We start from the raw sequence: 17,832 nt of genomic DNA on the forward strand, positions 1-17,832 counted from the left end.
ATACAATTCATCTTACAGTAACTTTTTGGACAGTCAACAGGGGCCTTCATTACCTGAGGCGAAACACTCTAAGTAAATTCTAAGTACTGGAATCAATTAATGATTTCATGCTTATTTCATGAACAGTCATCTTTTGCTCGCTTACCTAAAATGATTACATACCTCCCACATAGATGGTTCCACTGAAATTTTTCTTTTTTTCTCTAACTGTCTGAGTATGTGCTTCTCATAATGTTCAAGAAAAATCTATCTTTTCACTCCGTTATCTAACATGTCACGAAAACATGGCTAAGCTTGGAAAAATCTTCTTGGGATTCTTACCAAAAAATTCCTCAATCACATAACTACAATAATTTTTCTCGCTAGCTATGTGACATCAACAACTTTTTTTTTTTTTTTTTTTTTTTTTTTTTTTTTTTTTTTTTTTTTTTGAAAAAAGATAAGCTAGGACACTATGTGAGAACAGTCTATATTGCCAAAACAAACAAACATGTTGAGGAGCATTTTTCATCCTCCTACGACATTAATTGTGACTTGAATTTGAGAACCTTAATCACTAGAACTTTTCACAAAAATTTGAAATCATTATATTTAAAACATAAATGAAGCAAATGCTTTTAGAATAACTCCATGTCACTACTAGTCACTTGGTACTGATTGTCTGGGTGTCTTCGTTTGATATGAGTGATCAAGCTGCTTTTCTGAGTAGTCCGGCTTGGACAATACGGACACTGGAACTGAGGCTCCTTACCACATTCAATTCTTTGATGTACTACAAGATTTTGGTACCAGCGATAGACTTTTCCACAACCTCTACAAGGATATATCCCTTTTCCTTTTGGATTGCTATTTTGGTGAAGAAGTTCTGCTGCTTCAAAGCTCAAATCTTTCAACAAAACTGATCTTTTCCGTCTTCCACTGATGTCTACAAAAGCAGATGACCATCTTCCTGGATGTGTACGTAAACTCCTGTCATTCAGATGTGCGTGAGTAGAACCTATAAATATTTGAAGAAGAAACACAATATTAGAATTAATATAGCATTTATGAGAGAAATGAGAGAAAACAATTAGTGATGGAAAATACCCCTCGTATTTTTAAATGAAAATGATAAATGAGAGGTTCTTTAAAATAGTGTTAACATCAAAGTCTTACAAATTATAATTCTACAAGATGTTGATGAGATAGATCTGCTTGTGGTACTGTGTATAAATAATACTGCAATGTGCCACAATAATAGTAGACTACCGGAATGGCTGGCATAAATACGTCGTGCTGATAATGTCATGCAGAGCCTCATATAAGTTGATAGGTGAATTTATATCAATGGCCGTTAATCTAAATGACCCAGTGAATACAGTTCCTGAACACCAAATATGTCTTAATATTCTGGGCTCATATCTTAATTTTTAACTGTGACTTTGGAGTGAAGTATCTGACAATACCAAGCACTATTTGTAAAGCTCATGGCAATACTGAGGCTATTGCCCCTCTAATCTTGCCAGTAGCAATATACAAGCTAACACATTAAGAGACAATCAAAATAAATCCCTTTTTAAAATCAACCTGTTTACTTCACGAGTGTTTGAATTTAAATAAATTAACATAGTGCATTAATCAAAATGGAGGAATGGAATTTTATCAGATACAATATTTTGTCATTAGATTTAATTTAAGTTCTCATGTCTACAATTTTGCATATCATAAGTTATGTTTTAAAACAGTACAAATACTCTCTCTCTCTCTCTCTTACACACACACACACACACACACACACACACACACACATCACATCACATTATCAGTGTATCTACTGTACATATTATTTCATAATCACTGATTTAAAATGAATAACGATATAAAAATTCCAAGTTTTTACATTGGGCATAATTTACACACTTGACTGCATCTATTGTGCACTGATTATGATCACGTGCACAATACACTACGCAGGAGACATATCAAGACTGCAACAACTGTCTCCACTACAAGTAGACTGATGTTTAGGTATAGCACAAACTAGAGCGCATTTGCTGATTAACCATGGCACAGCTGAAGAAAGTTACTGTCTATGCTCGTATTACATAACAGCATCTCTTGATAGGCAAATCATGTGAATTTGTGGAATTAAAATGATGTGAATTAGGAAACTAAGGCAAAAACCTACCAGATATTCCTAGCCTCCATTTAGCCATCCAAATTTTCACAGTTGTATCACATTTGTTGTTACTTTAAAATAATTTCAGACCAAAATAACGAAGCTAGTCACACACTGGCCACTAAAATCTCCAGATGGCATATCTTTACTACTCAAACCAACAGACTGCAAATTGTCCAAATGAAGGAAAGTTAAGAGTTGTGTTAGCTCTGAAAAAAGAATCTTAGCATGTTACTGCCATTTTCTATGTGACTATCACTTTCAAGCATTTCTTCCATTTAGTGAGTAATAATCTTTCAGTGCTAATTGGATGTGTGGCTGATTACAAATCTAAAAATCCAGGATTCGATCCCCAGTCAGTTCAAGGCTTTTTTTTTGTCACTTATCATTTCTGTCACATCTGGCATGGGCTCATCAATGTGAAAATGCCAAGCTGCATTAAAATTCGGAGTCCATATTAAACTATAGGCCTTCTATAACTGACTGGTTGAGTCAATTCAAAACTACGAACAATGTATCGGCATACCACCTACAAAAGAAATATGCTTAGTAAAGCACCGTGGTGCTCAAACCAATCTTTGGTTGAGGAGATGTTTTCTACTCTATTCTCATATTATTAATTATTTTCCACCAACTTGCAGCAGAACTTGAACATCTTGCCAACAGTGAAGTCAATAAAGACTGTGCACCAGAAGACAAGGCATCATCTTGGCAATTGCAGCAAGAAGCTCATGCAAAACATGGAAAACTTGCAACAGTGTGCTTAGTCTAGGATTTCAGTGCTGCTCCTTCCACATGAGAGATCGGCACTGTAAGTATAACACTAGCTCACTCACTCAATTGATTTGACAGAAAATATGAAATTCTTTGTTGTAAGCTCTCTCGGGTCACGCTGTGCATTTTCTTTGTGATGAGAAGACATTGCTTTCTCTCCTTGGGTAAATTTACAAGGGACACTACTGTATCTCACAATGATAAGCAGTATGATACTTTCAACATATGACAGGCAAGTAAATGAAACAATAGAAGCAATAAGTGTCATCTGACAATAATTATCTGCAACCTACCCAATGAGGGACTCACTCTTGCAATCACTCTTGTAGGAGTCTCACTAATCTGTTAAGCTTTGCACTATTGACCTCGCGCACCACACTAAAGCTGCAGATGTTTTACACATGTGTCTCCACAGCATGGTAAAACAATAAAAAAGTAATTCTGTAATATTACATCTGAAACATACACCATGACCAGCGGGTGACAGAAGTGAATCCATGGGTTGGAACATTGCACATATGCACAGAAAAGGTTATATTCAATATTTCTGATCAGGCAAAACCTCTCAGAGGGTTTCGATTCACAGTGCCAGTCACTGCAATGCACATAACAGACTTAAATGAAAGACTGCATCTCAAAAATGATTCTGACAAATGATAACTCTCATAAAATGTTCACTACATAATCTAAAGTGTACTCACACAACCTAAGCAGAATTTTGCAGTCACTACCTCATCATAAAAAATAAAATAGTATCTATACCTATAATGTGGGAAGTTCAGAGACTGAACTCAGATATTATGTGGCACTCCATGTCGGGTGCCTTGATGGAAATGGTCGTTGCACATGTTTCAGTCCACTAGAACATAATGTGCAAACAAAACTGACAGAAGGCAATCACCAAAACGTAGCTGACTGATGTATAGTAAGGAGCTTGAAATACCACTAGCTTTCACTCTACCACTTTTTTTCTTAGCCTAAACACACACTCCCACATACACAATGAACAAGATATCCACGCACACCCACCCATGATGTCATGGTGACACCATCAGTTTAAGGGATGAGAAGAACTGGTGGGAAGATAATGAACAATACCACTACAAAATATAACAGATGACTGCAAAATATGTAAGGTAATGTGGCTTTCTGATGGTTGAAAACTTTTTGGTGAGTGCACAATGTCTCATTAATGAGTTGTATATGAAGTATAAAATTTAATCAAATAGGAAGTTGCACAAATTGACTGAAAAAATAGATCTATTCAGACACTATTTTGCTACTATTAGAGAATTTCCTGGATATACGTAATAAAAATACTAACACGAGTATTTGCGAAACCCTACAGGGTGTAGGAATTAATCTACAGTATTATCCAACAGAGACAGGAAATAAGCAAAATATGATGATAATATTATTTCCCTAACAACATACTGGGTAACAGCTTGGAGAGCAAAACATGATGGAGCCAACTTTTATCTCTCTTCTTCCTGAGTTTGTGTTTGTGTGTGTGTGGGGGGGGGGGGGGGGGCTATGATGAAATGTGTCACCTAACAAATAGAACTTCCTTCTGTCTTTATGTAACTGTGTAAAGTGGAGATGTATAGAAGAACATAACGAAGTTTCTTTTTATTATTCCATTTGTTGTAACAGGATAGTAAAAAGAAATTTTGACAAACAAATGAGGAAACAAACAGAAATCAGGTTTTAACAAAGTGATATCAATATTGATGGAATAGTACATGATGTACTAACATACCAATCAAACAGGAAGCAACATGTTATTCTGATTTATAGCTTACATGTAAAGTGCTTTTGTATCAATCCCAAGGAATGAAAGAATTAGGAAGACCACATCATTGATGGACTGAAGAGTATTCTACAGTTGCAGAACAGGAAATATCCAATACTGTAAATGGGTGGTGGTGATGATGATGATGATTATTGCAGAAATAATGGAAAAGTCACTGGACATTTACCACAATAGTACATCACTTATTTTACATTATCTCTTAAAAACGAGATGGCTTTGTAAATTATAGGAGGCAACATTCCAACAAATAAGTGGCATGAAACAATCTCAGGAACTTCAGTGACTTGAAGTACAGTGGAGAAATGCATATCTTTCTTCCACTATACTGGTAATGAAAGTTGGCTTCGATAATATTAGGAAGCACAGTGTGAAAATTACTCTGTTAGCCAAACCAAAAGAAATTAAAGACTGTTAGGTCTCTTGAAAACTTAATGCTGAATTCTTTTTTTATTGCCACAGTTATATGCATCAAGTTACTGCAGAAACAAGAGTTACTGGAGCATATTACATAGCAGTTTGGTAGATCACAACTTCACACATTGTATGAACATGTTCAATTGACCACTGGTTCAGAGTAACAGAAAACAAGAAAGATATTATTCGAGAAATTGACAGTGATCTGCATCATGCAAATTACAAAGAGGATATCAAGATGGCAATCAGTGCAACTATGAAGGTGTTACATTTGTCAATAATGTTGTCTCAGCGAGTGCAGAATCACACTGTTGCAAAACCTGCAACCTCCATGTCAAAAACAACTCAAGCATCAGCACTAATCACTCTCACAGCAGAAAAACAGCATCTGCAACAACCTCACCAGGATCATTACCAATTTCACCAACAGAAATTGCAATCACTTCAGCATCAGTACCAACCACCTCAGCAGCAGAATGAAATTCAACATGCCAAGCTAGTTATGGTAACATGAGGTAACCAAGTCATCTGAAAGATATTTTATTGCCAAAGTATCAGTTACAAAGTCAAAAGAAGGAAAGACCTAAGGAATATGGAAGCTGCACAACTGAAAGACCGGGAATTCTGATATCTACAAACAAAACCGAAAATGAAATAGAACATAAAAAAGAAATTGAAACTAATTTTGATTTCTGAATATTTCATCAAAATGTTCAGTATACTTCCAAAAGAACAGTGGAGACAGAAGTTTTCCTTGTTTTGAAGTGTCAAATATTTTCATACTGACTGAGCACGGACTGACTGAAAATTAAATAAAAATGTACAATCTACAGGATTATAAGAAGTGCTATATGTTTGTGGAACTGAACATAAAAGTTGTGAGATAGCATCATATGGGGACAGTAGTATAAGTGAATGTGTTTTAAGACTAATTACAAATGCTAGAGAATTGTGTTTTGAAGCAGCAGCAATTACAACAAATTTTCAAGAGGACAAATGTCTAGTGGTAGATATAGGGTAAGGTGGGGTAAATCCAACCAGATGGGTAAACCTGACTGCCCCCTATTTGTGAGAAATGGCAAAGCCAGAGCGATTTTGCATTAGTGTTACCATACAGAGCATTCAAAATAACAAAAATGTCACCCTGACAGCTTTGCCGCATTTGACATCTAGACACTCAAAAGACAAGTGTGTTTTTCATTATTTCAATTTAATTTTTGTGCAAAATCCATCACTAGATTTACGTTATTAAATAAAATGATTGCAAAACAAATGGTAAGTGATTTTGTAGTGCATTTAGTGACCTATTCTGTGTATGTATCGTTTTGTGTTGGAAATTTCGTGTAAATTGTTTCTATGTATGTTAAATGAAAAGTGGCATGGTGGGGTAAATCTGACCACTAAATGGAGGGGTAAATCTGAGTGCATATTTTTATCGTTTATGTGTGCGGAATTACTTATTTATGGAAACAATGTGGATTTTTGTTTATTTTTAGGAAAATGGTACGAAATTACAAACGAAAAATGACAAAATGCAATCAAAACGATATTCATTGAGCAGTTGCTGCAATGCAAATGGGAATATCTTTACCAGCTGTCGCTTGTGATTTTAACATTCTGAGATCGACATTGCTGTTGCACCGCTCTGCAATGAAATCATCTTTTTTCAATTAAAATTTACATTCATTTAACTTTCAGTACATTTAGTACTCTAAACATTGTTATTTTTTGAATTCATTTTGTTCATTTATGTAAAAAACATAATTGCTTATAATTATTTCCCAAAAAACCATTCATTTAGAACTATTTCTGTGCCAGATTTACCTCCACCATTTTCGCAAATTTCAAAAATGGACGTTTCTTAAAATGTGGATATCTCAAAAATTATTGATGGTATAACAAAAATATTTTGCAAACAGTTGCTCCTTTATATTACCTATAATTTAACGTATATTATGTCAAGATCTGACCTTGGGTAAGCGCTTTGTAGCCACAAGAAATTACTAGGTCAGATTTACCCCACCTTACCCTACATCAATCTCCAATATCTAGGATAAAAAACTTCCTAAACGAACTTCAGGCACTAGCTGAAAAAGCGTTTAAAGAATTTCCATACTTAATATCAACTGTGACTTAAATGTAAATACACTGAAACAGATCAACAGTACAAAACCTTTCCAATATGATGTACATGCATATCATATGACGTTGCATGTAAATAACCAAACACAGAGTGCTGAATTATCAGCCACAATACTAGATCATGTTTTTACAAACATATACTAAAATAAACTCAAAGTACACACAATTAACCCACTCATTTCAGTTCATCAAGATCAGTAATTAAGCTACAGAATACAAAAATCAAAATTGGAAATCTAGTTGTAGAGCGAACACTTGCAAATGCTGGAAACGTCAATTTACCGGAAATGGTACTCAGATCAGAAGATTGGAAGGCTTCATATAACAAAGATGTTAACTGGAAAGGTTTAATTTCAGCCTTAAGCCACCACATAAACACAGATTGTCCAAAGGTCTGCAGTAAGATAAATGTAACACACAGTAAGAAATTTATCACCAGACAAGTCATGAATGCCAGAGAAGATTTAAAATATTAATATGAAAGACAGGAAATGTAATAGTCAAGCAGACTATGAAATCTACAGTAATAAGAAGAAAGAATACAGCAGGATGATGAGGCAACTAAAATCAAGATATTATAAACATCAAATTGGGACCTCATCAAACAGTCTGGTCATTCACAATAACAAAGAGGAATGTATAAAATGAGAGATATGTATACAATAAAAGAGTGCTTAAAGCACAAGGGAAAGAACAGACAGGCTAACATTAAGTGTGTTCCACTTTAAATCATTATTACTGTGGTGCCACCGCCAGTCACCACACTTGTTAGGTGGTAGCCTTTAAATCGGCTGCGGTCCGGTAGTATACGTCGGACACGCGTGTCGCCACTATCAGTGATTGCAGACCGAGCGCCGCCACACGGCAGGTCTAGAGAGACTTCTTAGCACTCGCCCCAGTTGTACAGCCAACTTTGCTAGTGATGGTTCACTGACTTCTACGCTCTCATTTGCCGAGACGATAGTTAGCATAGCCTTCAGCTACGTTATTTGCTACGACCTAGCAAGGCGCCAGTATCCGTACTATTGATATTGTGAATCATGAACCATAAAGAGCGACATTCTCCATTAATGGATTAAAGTTAAGTATTCCACCAGCTACGTCCGTTTTTCTCAATTCTAATTCCCTTGTCCAGACCTCACGCCAGCCTGTGTGAGCTAAAATGCGTGCATTTCGGCCTCCTTCAGCAATACGGTGTTGGCTCTCCTGCCAACCACAACAATTACAGTATGTGGACACAATTCCAAACCTAATAAAGCAAAATGATGCATTGGCTAGTAAGAGTATAGTTCCACAGGAAATAACAAAATGCTTATTCATTCTGCGAACAGATGATACCGAAGTTACAAACGTAATCAGTTCAATGAAAAACAAAGATACAATGGACACAGATGGAATATTTGCAAAATTAATCACCACTGCTCACAGTACCAAGCAAAGCCTCTGACGTTCCTGGTAAACTTGGTAACGGAGAATGTTCTGTTCCCAATATGTCTGAAAAAGAATGAAATAGTGCCAATTTATAAAGTTGGTGACAAGAGGGATCCTGGAAACTACAAACATATAACAATTACACTGACCATATCAAAAACTGTAGAAACAGCTATTACACACAGTGCTACAAAATTCAGAGAACAACAAAATATTCTGGATGAAGCACAGAATGGATTAAGGAAAGGAAAGTCCACAAAAGTAGCAGTGGCAGGCATCATGATACAAAATTAGAATTATCCTGTATACACAGCAAAGAGAAACCTGAAAATTAAAAAATTAAACTTACTACCTCTCCCTAGTCAGTATATATTTGTAGTCTTACGTTCTATTGATCAAATCATCAATAGACTATGGGAACCTGAACAGCCATCACTACAACACAAGATCAAAAAACTGTAAGACCACTTCCCCTTTCCCTCTCAGGAGACATTGCCTTAGAGACACTGTGTGGGTGAGAGGTTTGCATGCTCCAGGGATGCAGGAGCCATGTCGGCTGTAGCATAGCTACCGGTAGAGCCTCCCAAGCCGGACAGGCCTCTGCAGAGAAGCCACACAAAGTGTGTCTCACAACACCCTATCTTTCCTCTTAACCTATCCTGTTTCCCATCTCTTGTCTTTGGAGATACGGACTTCATTAGCAATGGCATGCCATCCCTATAGGAGAGGGACAACTCCAAATTGAAACCTGGAGTCAGCTGTACCAGTAGGAGCATGTACGGTCTAACACAAAATGCACGGCAATTGCCTGCAGCCAACCTGACTCTGTATGTCACATAGTTTTTCTCCTGTGGAACCAGTCACCTAGGCCAAGAGGGTGGCATAAGTAGTGGGTAAGCTTGCCGTCACCTAAAACCTGCATCCCAGATGCAGTAGCATCCATGGAGAGGACACTCCATCTAAGTGAAAACAACACAGGTAGCATCAGTTACCAATCATAGGCTCACTCCATGGGTGTAGGAGTGGGTGGCAGGGGTCGCTATTAACAGTGGGAGGGCCCATCGTAGGTCCACTGGCCAGTCACAGCCCAATTCAAGCTGGGCAGCCCCCAGTCAGTTAGGTACTGGCCCATCCTGGTGTCAATTGTTCCACTGGGTGCATGGAAGACTAGCACTGCTAGAAGTCATCACCATTATATCAACACCCACTACTACAACAAATAAACATAAAATAAAAAGTAAAGATATTTCATTTCGCATTGGTACATGGAACATGCACACTATTCCGCCAGGCTTCCCAAACACCTGTGGAAGCTCACAAGAGTGACGCAAAATGGTTGCTATCGACTTAGCGCTAGTCAGACTCAATATTGCTATAAAAGCACTGCAGGAAACCAGACTACCAGAAGAAGGCTCAATATGAGAAAAAAAATTATTATTATTATTATTATTATTATTATTATTTATTTATTTATTTATTTTTTCTGGAAGGGCAAAGATGTTACTAGCCCCAGACTGTCCACAATGACTTGCTGCATTGTACCGAAAACCTGACTGGGATCTAAAAATGCATTATGACTCTGCATTTCACAACATCATGCACTAGTAGTGACAAAAGTGCACTTTGTGACTAAAAAGTTTCACTCTGCCAGAACATCTTCCAAAACAAAAATTAATCTTTGCCAAACAAGAAACACTGCTGCAGTAGAAGTATTTAGTGATGAGATACGAAAAGAGGTGGATCCCTGGGACCAAGCCGCTCCTATTTCTGAAGACTGGCAGAAGATAAAATCACTTCTTAGCATTACGGCTGGAAATGTGTTTGGTAATCTGGAAGCAAAATCCCAGGATTGGTTCATCGAGATGGTAGATGTAATGAAACCTCTCCTTGAGGCTGAGTGTCAGGCCACTGTCATCTGGCATAAAAATCCATGCAAGTCTACACGCAGGGCGCTAAGCAAAGCAAAGGCAGCTGTTGAACACACTGTCCACAACTGCATCAATTCCTATTGGGTGTAACTTTTCCCTGGTCTACAGGAGTGTTTCAATGCTGGCAACATTGGTGGTGTGTACTCAGGCATCAAATGGGCCAATGGACCCATCCCAAAAAAGAGTGTACCACTTAAGGAAATAGATGGAAAAGTCATCTCAGATTGAAATCGTCACTTGCACTGTTGGGTAGAACATTACTCCAACCTCAACTCACATCCCATCAACATTAATCGAACTGCAATGAATGAAATTATTCAGATGACACCTTACCATGACTTGGACCTACTATGGAGGAGCTTCAAAGAGCAACTGCACAGCTCAAATGTGGGAAGTAACCTGGGAAAGACAACATTTCCACAGAAATTGTAAAACTTCAGCCAGTTTTTCCACTGCTTTTCAACCTCTTGCTGAAATGTTGGCTGAGGATACTGTGCCGCAAGACATGCGCAATGCCAGTATTGTTACTTTATACAAAGGTAAAGGTGATCGCAGCAATTGTAACTGTCACCATGGAATCTCACTTCTGAATATACCTGGAAAAACATTTGCCTATGTGGTGTTGGCTAGACTTCAGAAGCTTGCCAAGCACATATACCCTGAGGAACAATGTGGGTTTCATATTTTGGTAAATTCAGGAAATGTACCATGAGCAGAAAACGCCTCTGTTCATTGCCTTTATTAACCTAAATAAGGCTTTTGACACAGTCTGCAAAGAAGGACTGTATGCAGTACTTTTGAAGATAGGGTGTCCTCCAAAGCTCATAAAGATGGCCAAGGCTTTTCACGAAGATATGGAAGGTGCTTGGTCTTCGATGGAAGGTGCTGTGGTCTTCAACGGAATCACATCTGACCTGTTTTCTGTGAAAAGATGGATTTGTCAAGGCTGCTTATTGGCTACAACTCTGTACAATATTTTTTTCTCAGCACTCCTCAAAGTTGCTTTTGGTGAAGCTAACCGGAGCATTGATCTGTATACCTGAGCTGATGGAAAGTTCTACATTTCTCTAGTCAGATCCAAGCGCTTCAGAGAAGATTTGCTTGTAAATAACCTTTTATTTGCTGACAATGCTGCATTTGTAGTGCACACTCAAGATGATCTGCAAGTGCTTATCGATAAATTCTCTACTGCATGCAAGCTCTTCTCCTTGTCTATAAACATATGGAAGATGGTTGTCATGGCACAAGGATCCACAGATCCACCTGTCCTCAAACTGGACAGCTCCTTGTTGAAGGTAGTTGATAAAATCCCGTATCTTGGTTCAATAATGTCAGAAGATCTCTCCCTGGATGATGAGATAAATGCAAGAATAGGAAAGGTTGCCAGAAGTTTCAGGAAGTTCCACACACGAGTATGGGACAACAGACATCTTACATTGTCGACAAAAATTCTTGTGTATCAATCATGTGTGCTGAGTAATCTCCTGTATGGAGCTGAGATTTGGACATCGTATGACAAACAGGAACAAAAGCTCAATGCATCTCACTTGCAGTGCTTATGAAGCATTTTGGGAGTATCATGGAAGGATCATGTGACAAATGAGATGATACTGAAAACTGCAAAACAAGAGTATTACTGCTATGCTCTAGCAACATCACCTGCCATGGTCAGGACATCTGCATCGTATGGATCAGTTCCGTCTGGGACATATGGAAGATGGTTGTCATGGCACAAGGATCCACAGATCCACCTGTCCTCAAACTGGACGGCTCCTTGTTGAAGGTAGTTGATAAAATCCGGTATCTTGGTTCAATAATGTCAGAAGATCTCTCCCTGGATGGTGAGATAAATGCAAGAATAGGAAAGGCTGCCAGAAGTTTCAGGAAGTTCCACACACGAGTATGGGACAACAGACATCTTACATTGTCGACAAAAATTCTTGTGTATCAATCATGTGTGCTGAGTAATCTCCTGTGTGGAGCTGAGACTTGGACATCGTATGACAAACAGGAACAAAAGCTCAACACATCTCACTTGCAGTGCTTATGAAGCATCTTGGGAGTATCATGGAAGGATCATGTGACAAATGAGATGATACTGAAAACTGCAAAACAAGAGTATTACTGCTATGCTCAAGCAACATCACCTGCCATGGTCAGGACATCTGCATCGTATGGATCAGTCCCGTCTCACCCAGCACACATTAGTCAGTGAAATAGCAGGAGCAACTATGCTTTACGGATTGTGTCAAGCATGATATGTGCGCATTTAAAATTGACAGAGGCAAGAGGGAGCAGCTCACTGACGATTGCAGCAAATGGAGGAAATTGACTGCAGATGGAAGCAAGATGCATGACCAAGTATGGCTTAACAACTTAGCTGCAAAATGATTGTGCAGACATGAGCTTATGACTAACACTCTACATCTACATGCATCTACATGACTACTCTGCAATTCACATTTAAGTGCTTGGCAGAGGGTTCATCGAACCACAATCATACTATCTCTCTACTATTCCACTCCCGAACAGCAAGCGGGAAAAATGAACACCTAAACCTTTCTGTTCGAGCTCTGATTTCTCTTATTTTATTTTGATGATCGTTCCTACCTATGTAGGTTGGGCTCAACAAAATATTTTCGCATTCGGAAGAGAAAGTTGGTGACTGAAATCTCGCCGCGACGAAAAACGTCTATGCTGTAATGACTTCCATGCCAACTCGCGTATCATATCTGCCACACTCTCTCCCCTATAACGTGATAATACAAAACGAGCTGCCCTTTTTTGCACCCTTTCGATGTGCTCCGTCAACCCCACCTGGTAAGGATCCCACACCGCGCAGCAATATTCTAACAGAGGACGAACGAGTGTAGTGTAAGCTGTCTCTTTAGTGGACTTGTTGCATCTTCTAAGTGTCCTGCCAATGAAACGCAACCTTTGGCTCGCCTTCCCGACAATATTATCTATGTGGTCCTTCCAACTGAAGTTGTTCAGTAATTTTAACACCCAGGTACTTAGTTGAATTGACAGCCTTGAGAATTGTACTATTTATCGAGTAATCGAATTCCAATGGATTTCTTTTGGAACTCATGTGGATCATCTCTCACTTTTCGTTATTTAGCGTCAACTGCCACCTGACACACCATACAGCAATCTTTTCTAAATCGCTTTGCAACTGATACTGGTCTTCGGATGACCTTACTAGACGGTAAACTACAGCATCATCTGCGAACAATCGAAGAGAACTGCTCAGATTGTCACCCAGGTCATTTATATAGATCAGGAACAGCAGAGGTCCCAGGACGCTTCCCTGGGGGAAGCAGGAGCGACTCATATATGCCTCGCTTGTGGGCGCCAAGTTGGCTCTCGTATTGGACTTGATTTAGCTGAATGTGATCTATCACAAATTATATTATATATTTTGATTATCTTTCAAAATTAAACCATTTTAATAGAAATATAGCCTATTGCCCATAAAGGAATTTTTGCTGTGTGATTACGATCAGCGTTATTGTTTGAACTTATTCTTATATTGTTATGAATGCATATACAATAAATCTTCAGTGAGATGTACACTATAAGGAACAATGCTGTGTCTGCACATGTTCTCATATCATCTGCTTAACTTGTCCCATATTGTGTTCCACACTTCTGTACACTGAATGGTTGAGTGGATCAACAAGGATACAATACATAATCATGGAATCAGGAGAACAGAAGAAAGTTTTTAGCATACTCCTTAATCTCTCAAAACCTATGACTGTGTATGCAACACTGCTTTGTTAGAAAAACTGCCAAGATATAGTATCAACTGGAATGAAGCCAGTCAAATAGATTCATTTGTAGAAAACAGAGAAAAAAGTGTAGCATTAAGATAGATGTTAAACAATGTGGTGGAAACTTTTCACTCAGATTATCAATGGCAAAGCATGGAGTAGCACGAAGCTTGATAGTCTGTCCACAAACGTTTATAGAGTACGTGAGTGATAAGTCATCACCAGTAAAAGAAAATGTCATCATGCTTGCAGATGGTGAATCCCACATTATAAGCTGTAGCTGAGTAAATGATTTAGAAACAAGAACTAACATGGACATAGAAGGGGCAAATTAATATTTAGATGAAAACAATCTATGTATTTATAAATCAAAGGAAAACAATCTACAAGGAAGTACTTCCAAAGAGAACAACAAATGAAGAGGAACCATACCTAAGACCAAAAGGCACAATGATCAGAAGTTGATTGTAGCCTCCTAAGACCAGGGGGGAGAATGATCAGAAGTTGATTGTAGCAAGTTTCTGAAATTGACTACAAATTGATTTATGACATGGAAACATCTTACAGAAAAAATCTGTTGCAATTACAGATCTACCAAAATGCCACTTGTAAGTCTGGAAAATAAATATAACTCACTGACAATACCATGAACAGTGTTGAAACGTGTTTGGGAAAAGTAAAACAAACCAGCAGTGTCTTGTAAAAGGCAGAGTATCTCACCAACATATATAAAAGATCTGCTCAAAAATAAACAGCATTTTTAAAAAAAATGAAGAAAAGTCCCACACAGTAGAGGCAGGCACACCATTAAAGATGTACATTGGACTAATTCATTCCCATTGCATAACAATACAGGGTATGACAGCAAATATGCTCATGGCGGGTAAGGGGGGTGGGGCAATGAAACATAGTGAAAGGCTACCATCCAGTGAGTCATGTAAAATCAAACTCAAAGAATTTAAAATTTTGACAGTCCCCTCTATGTATGCACTTAAAAACTTAACCAATGGTACACAGAGAACTATACAAATAAAACACAAGAGTTAAAGACGATTACCACAAGAACAGTATTCGACTACAACAGGTTGATATGCTTCTACTAAATCTGAATGCTTATTATACAACAAAATACAATGCAGTTTAAAAAATATATAACCACTATCAAATTTCAAAGAAAAATTAAAAGAGTACTTGAAAACAACATGTTTGCACACTGTTAAGAAATATCTGAAGACTCGTTCAAATGTGTTACAAGGAAATTACAGTACTAAGGCAACAACTTGAGAAATGTGCTGCTTATACAGTGTCAATAAAAAGGACACATGAAATTTTTCTTATGTTTCAAAGTGAAACTGTGTGCTGATACCTAGTAAATTAAATTAAAAATAAAACTTTTGTTTTGATTATGTTTTCAAAATACTCTACAATAATAAATGTGCTTAATTATAATTTACTCTGTAACTGTAATTATACATGTGTATTGAAGTATTCAATTTCTCTCTAAACAGTGATCAAAGGATGAATGAATAAAAAAAATAAATTCTAAACTGCATGCACCTGTTTAGCACTACATTATGCTCTGTAAACAGAATCAAATATTATTATGATAAAAAAGATACAATACACACTTCTCTGGCTAAAATCAGTTGCTTTGAACAATTAAAGGCGTTTGAGAAGAAGGCAGTGACAGAAGATAGTGTCCTCACTCCTATTTTTTTTTTTTTCAAAATGTTTACTTTTTTTTAAAAGTAAAAACAATATGTTCACTCTTCTAATGACTAAGGACTATAAGAGGAAACCAAATGCTGTTGACCGATGCCTAATAAATCGTCTATCATTAAAGACAGATATTTATAATGAAAGTGGTTTTGAAAAGCTAATTCACATTTCCTATTCACAAAGATACTTCTTCATGTTGCGATGTACAGAGGATGACGGACAAATAAATGACAAATCTGGATTACTGACTCAAAAAATGATATATATATATATATATATATATATATATATATATATATATATATATTTATTTATTTATTAAGCCCCTTATAATAGCATACATTTGGAAACAATAAAAATAAAATTTAAATAAAACATAAAAATATCAAAATAAGGTTCTTTCCATATTCACTTGAATCATACAGTGTGTCAGTACCCACAAATATTACAGTGACACTCATTTGAAGCAAAAAACTTCACACAGGCATAGGCTCTATTCCAAATGATTCCTGGGATAGAACACATTTAATGCATATTTGTTTTTGAGCTTGTGGTGCATACATATGAGATTTACCCATGATATTTTATTCTAATCCGGCTTACCTCATTGCTTTCAACAATCAGATTTTTGTTTGTGGGTTGGTTGAAGTCTGAGGTATACAAACGAAATGTGATTATGCAAGATGAACTGCTTGTTTGCATCATGGGTGCTGATGGCTTTATTAGAGAATGTACACACATACGCAGAAAAATAATACAATATGTTGTCCCAAGAGTGCACATATGGACACGAATTGACAGTGGGATATTTGAACACTTATTGTTAATTGTACAACAGCTGTAATGTGACGTGTGACAATGCCTAGAGGTGAATGGTTTAAAATATGCTTTTCAAATGATACTTTGTAACACCCATGTTGTAATATTTACGAACTGTTGAACACGTGTACACTTGACAGTGTACTGAATAACACAGAAAATAAATAACAATGTACATTAAACGTGTTCCATTTTGGAAAGCATTTGAAACAGGGCATACATCCATATGAAGACTTTTGTTTCAAACAATCATTTTTGTCATATCCCTGAACATTGATGTTTCCTTCTGGGACACCCTGTATTTTCATGGAACAGGTCATTTGTTATATGATGCGTTAAACACCAAGCACAAAATCTCATCTCATCTCATCACTAGATCAAAACCTAACCATTATTCTTTTCAGTCATTAGATAAGGAAAAATAAATGCACAGATGACCTATTAAAAATAGCTTTGATTTTCAGTGTGGGTTGTCTAATGAACCAGAGAGAGAATGGGCTATGACTGTGGAATCTCTTAAAGTTGGGAAATAAATCATAACTTGATCGACACAAATAAAAGACAGTTTCAGAATAAATAGAATTGCTACAGGTGAACATTAAAAATAATATAGAAGTTGCAGGAAAAAGACAAATGTCTGAATGTAATCCATAACTGTCTTGGCACTGCCGCATCTTATAGTTGATTTATCATCCCTCGATTCATTGCATTTTTTTTATAGATGCACCCACCTACATAGTTGACGCTGTTAACATGTTCTAGTGGAAAAATCACTAAACCTGGAGGTAGCTTGTTCAAATCCTGAGCACAGAAAAATTTTCATTATAGATTTTTAACTACTGAAGAAAATGAGTTGGT

The 17,832-nt window shown here is 37.1% G+C and overlaps 1 protein-coding gene across 4 annotated transcripts in view; it reads right to left on the minus strand.

Annotated features, from left to right (window-relative positions):
- Window positions 1-452: 452 nt before the first annotated feature.
- LOC126355230 (putative zinc finger protein 355P) overlaps window positions 453-17,832 on the minus strand; it is a 129,565-nt gene continuing 112,185 nt past the window's right edge. For 2 of the 4 annotated variants that reach the window (XR_007565489.1, XR_007565485.1), the window contains one exon: window positions 913-997. Coding sequence is in view for 1 of the 4 variants with exons in the window: in XM_050005508.1 (XP_049861465.1) it covers window positions 618-997 (380 nt within the window). In the remaining 3 variants the exon portion in view is untranslated. Of the gene's footprint in view, window positions 998-17,832 lie in introns of all 4 variants that reach the window. The other 2 variants (XM_050005508.1, XR_007565486.1) reach the window with 2 other exon arrangements.

The sequence above is a fragment of the Schistocerca gregaria genome, chromosome 3 (assembly GCF_023897955.1).
Source record: "Schistocerca gregaria isolate iqSchGreg1 chromosome 3, iqSchGreg1.2, whole genome shotgun sequence".
In the NCBI taxonomy this organism is placed as follows: Eukaryota; Metazoa; Arthropoda; class Insecta; order Orthoptera; family Acrididae; genus Schistocerca; species Schistocerca gregaria.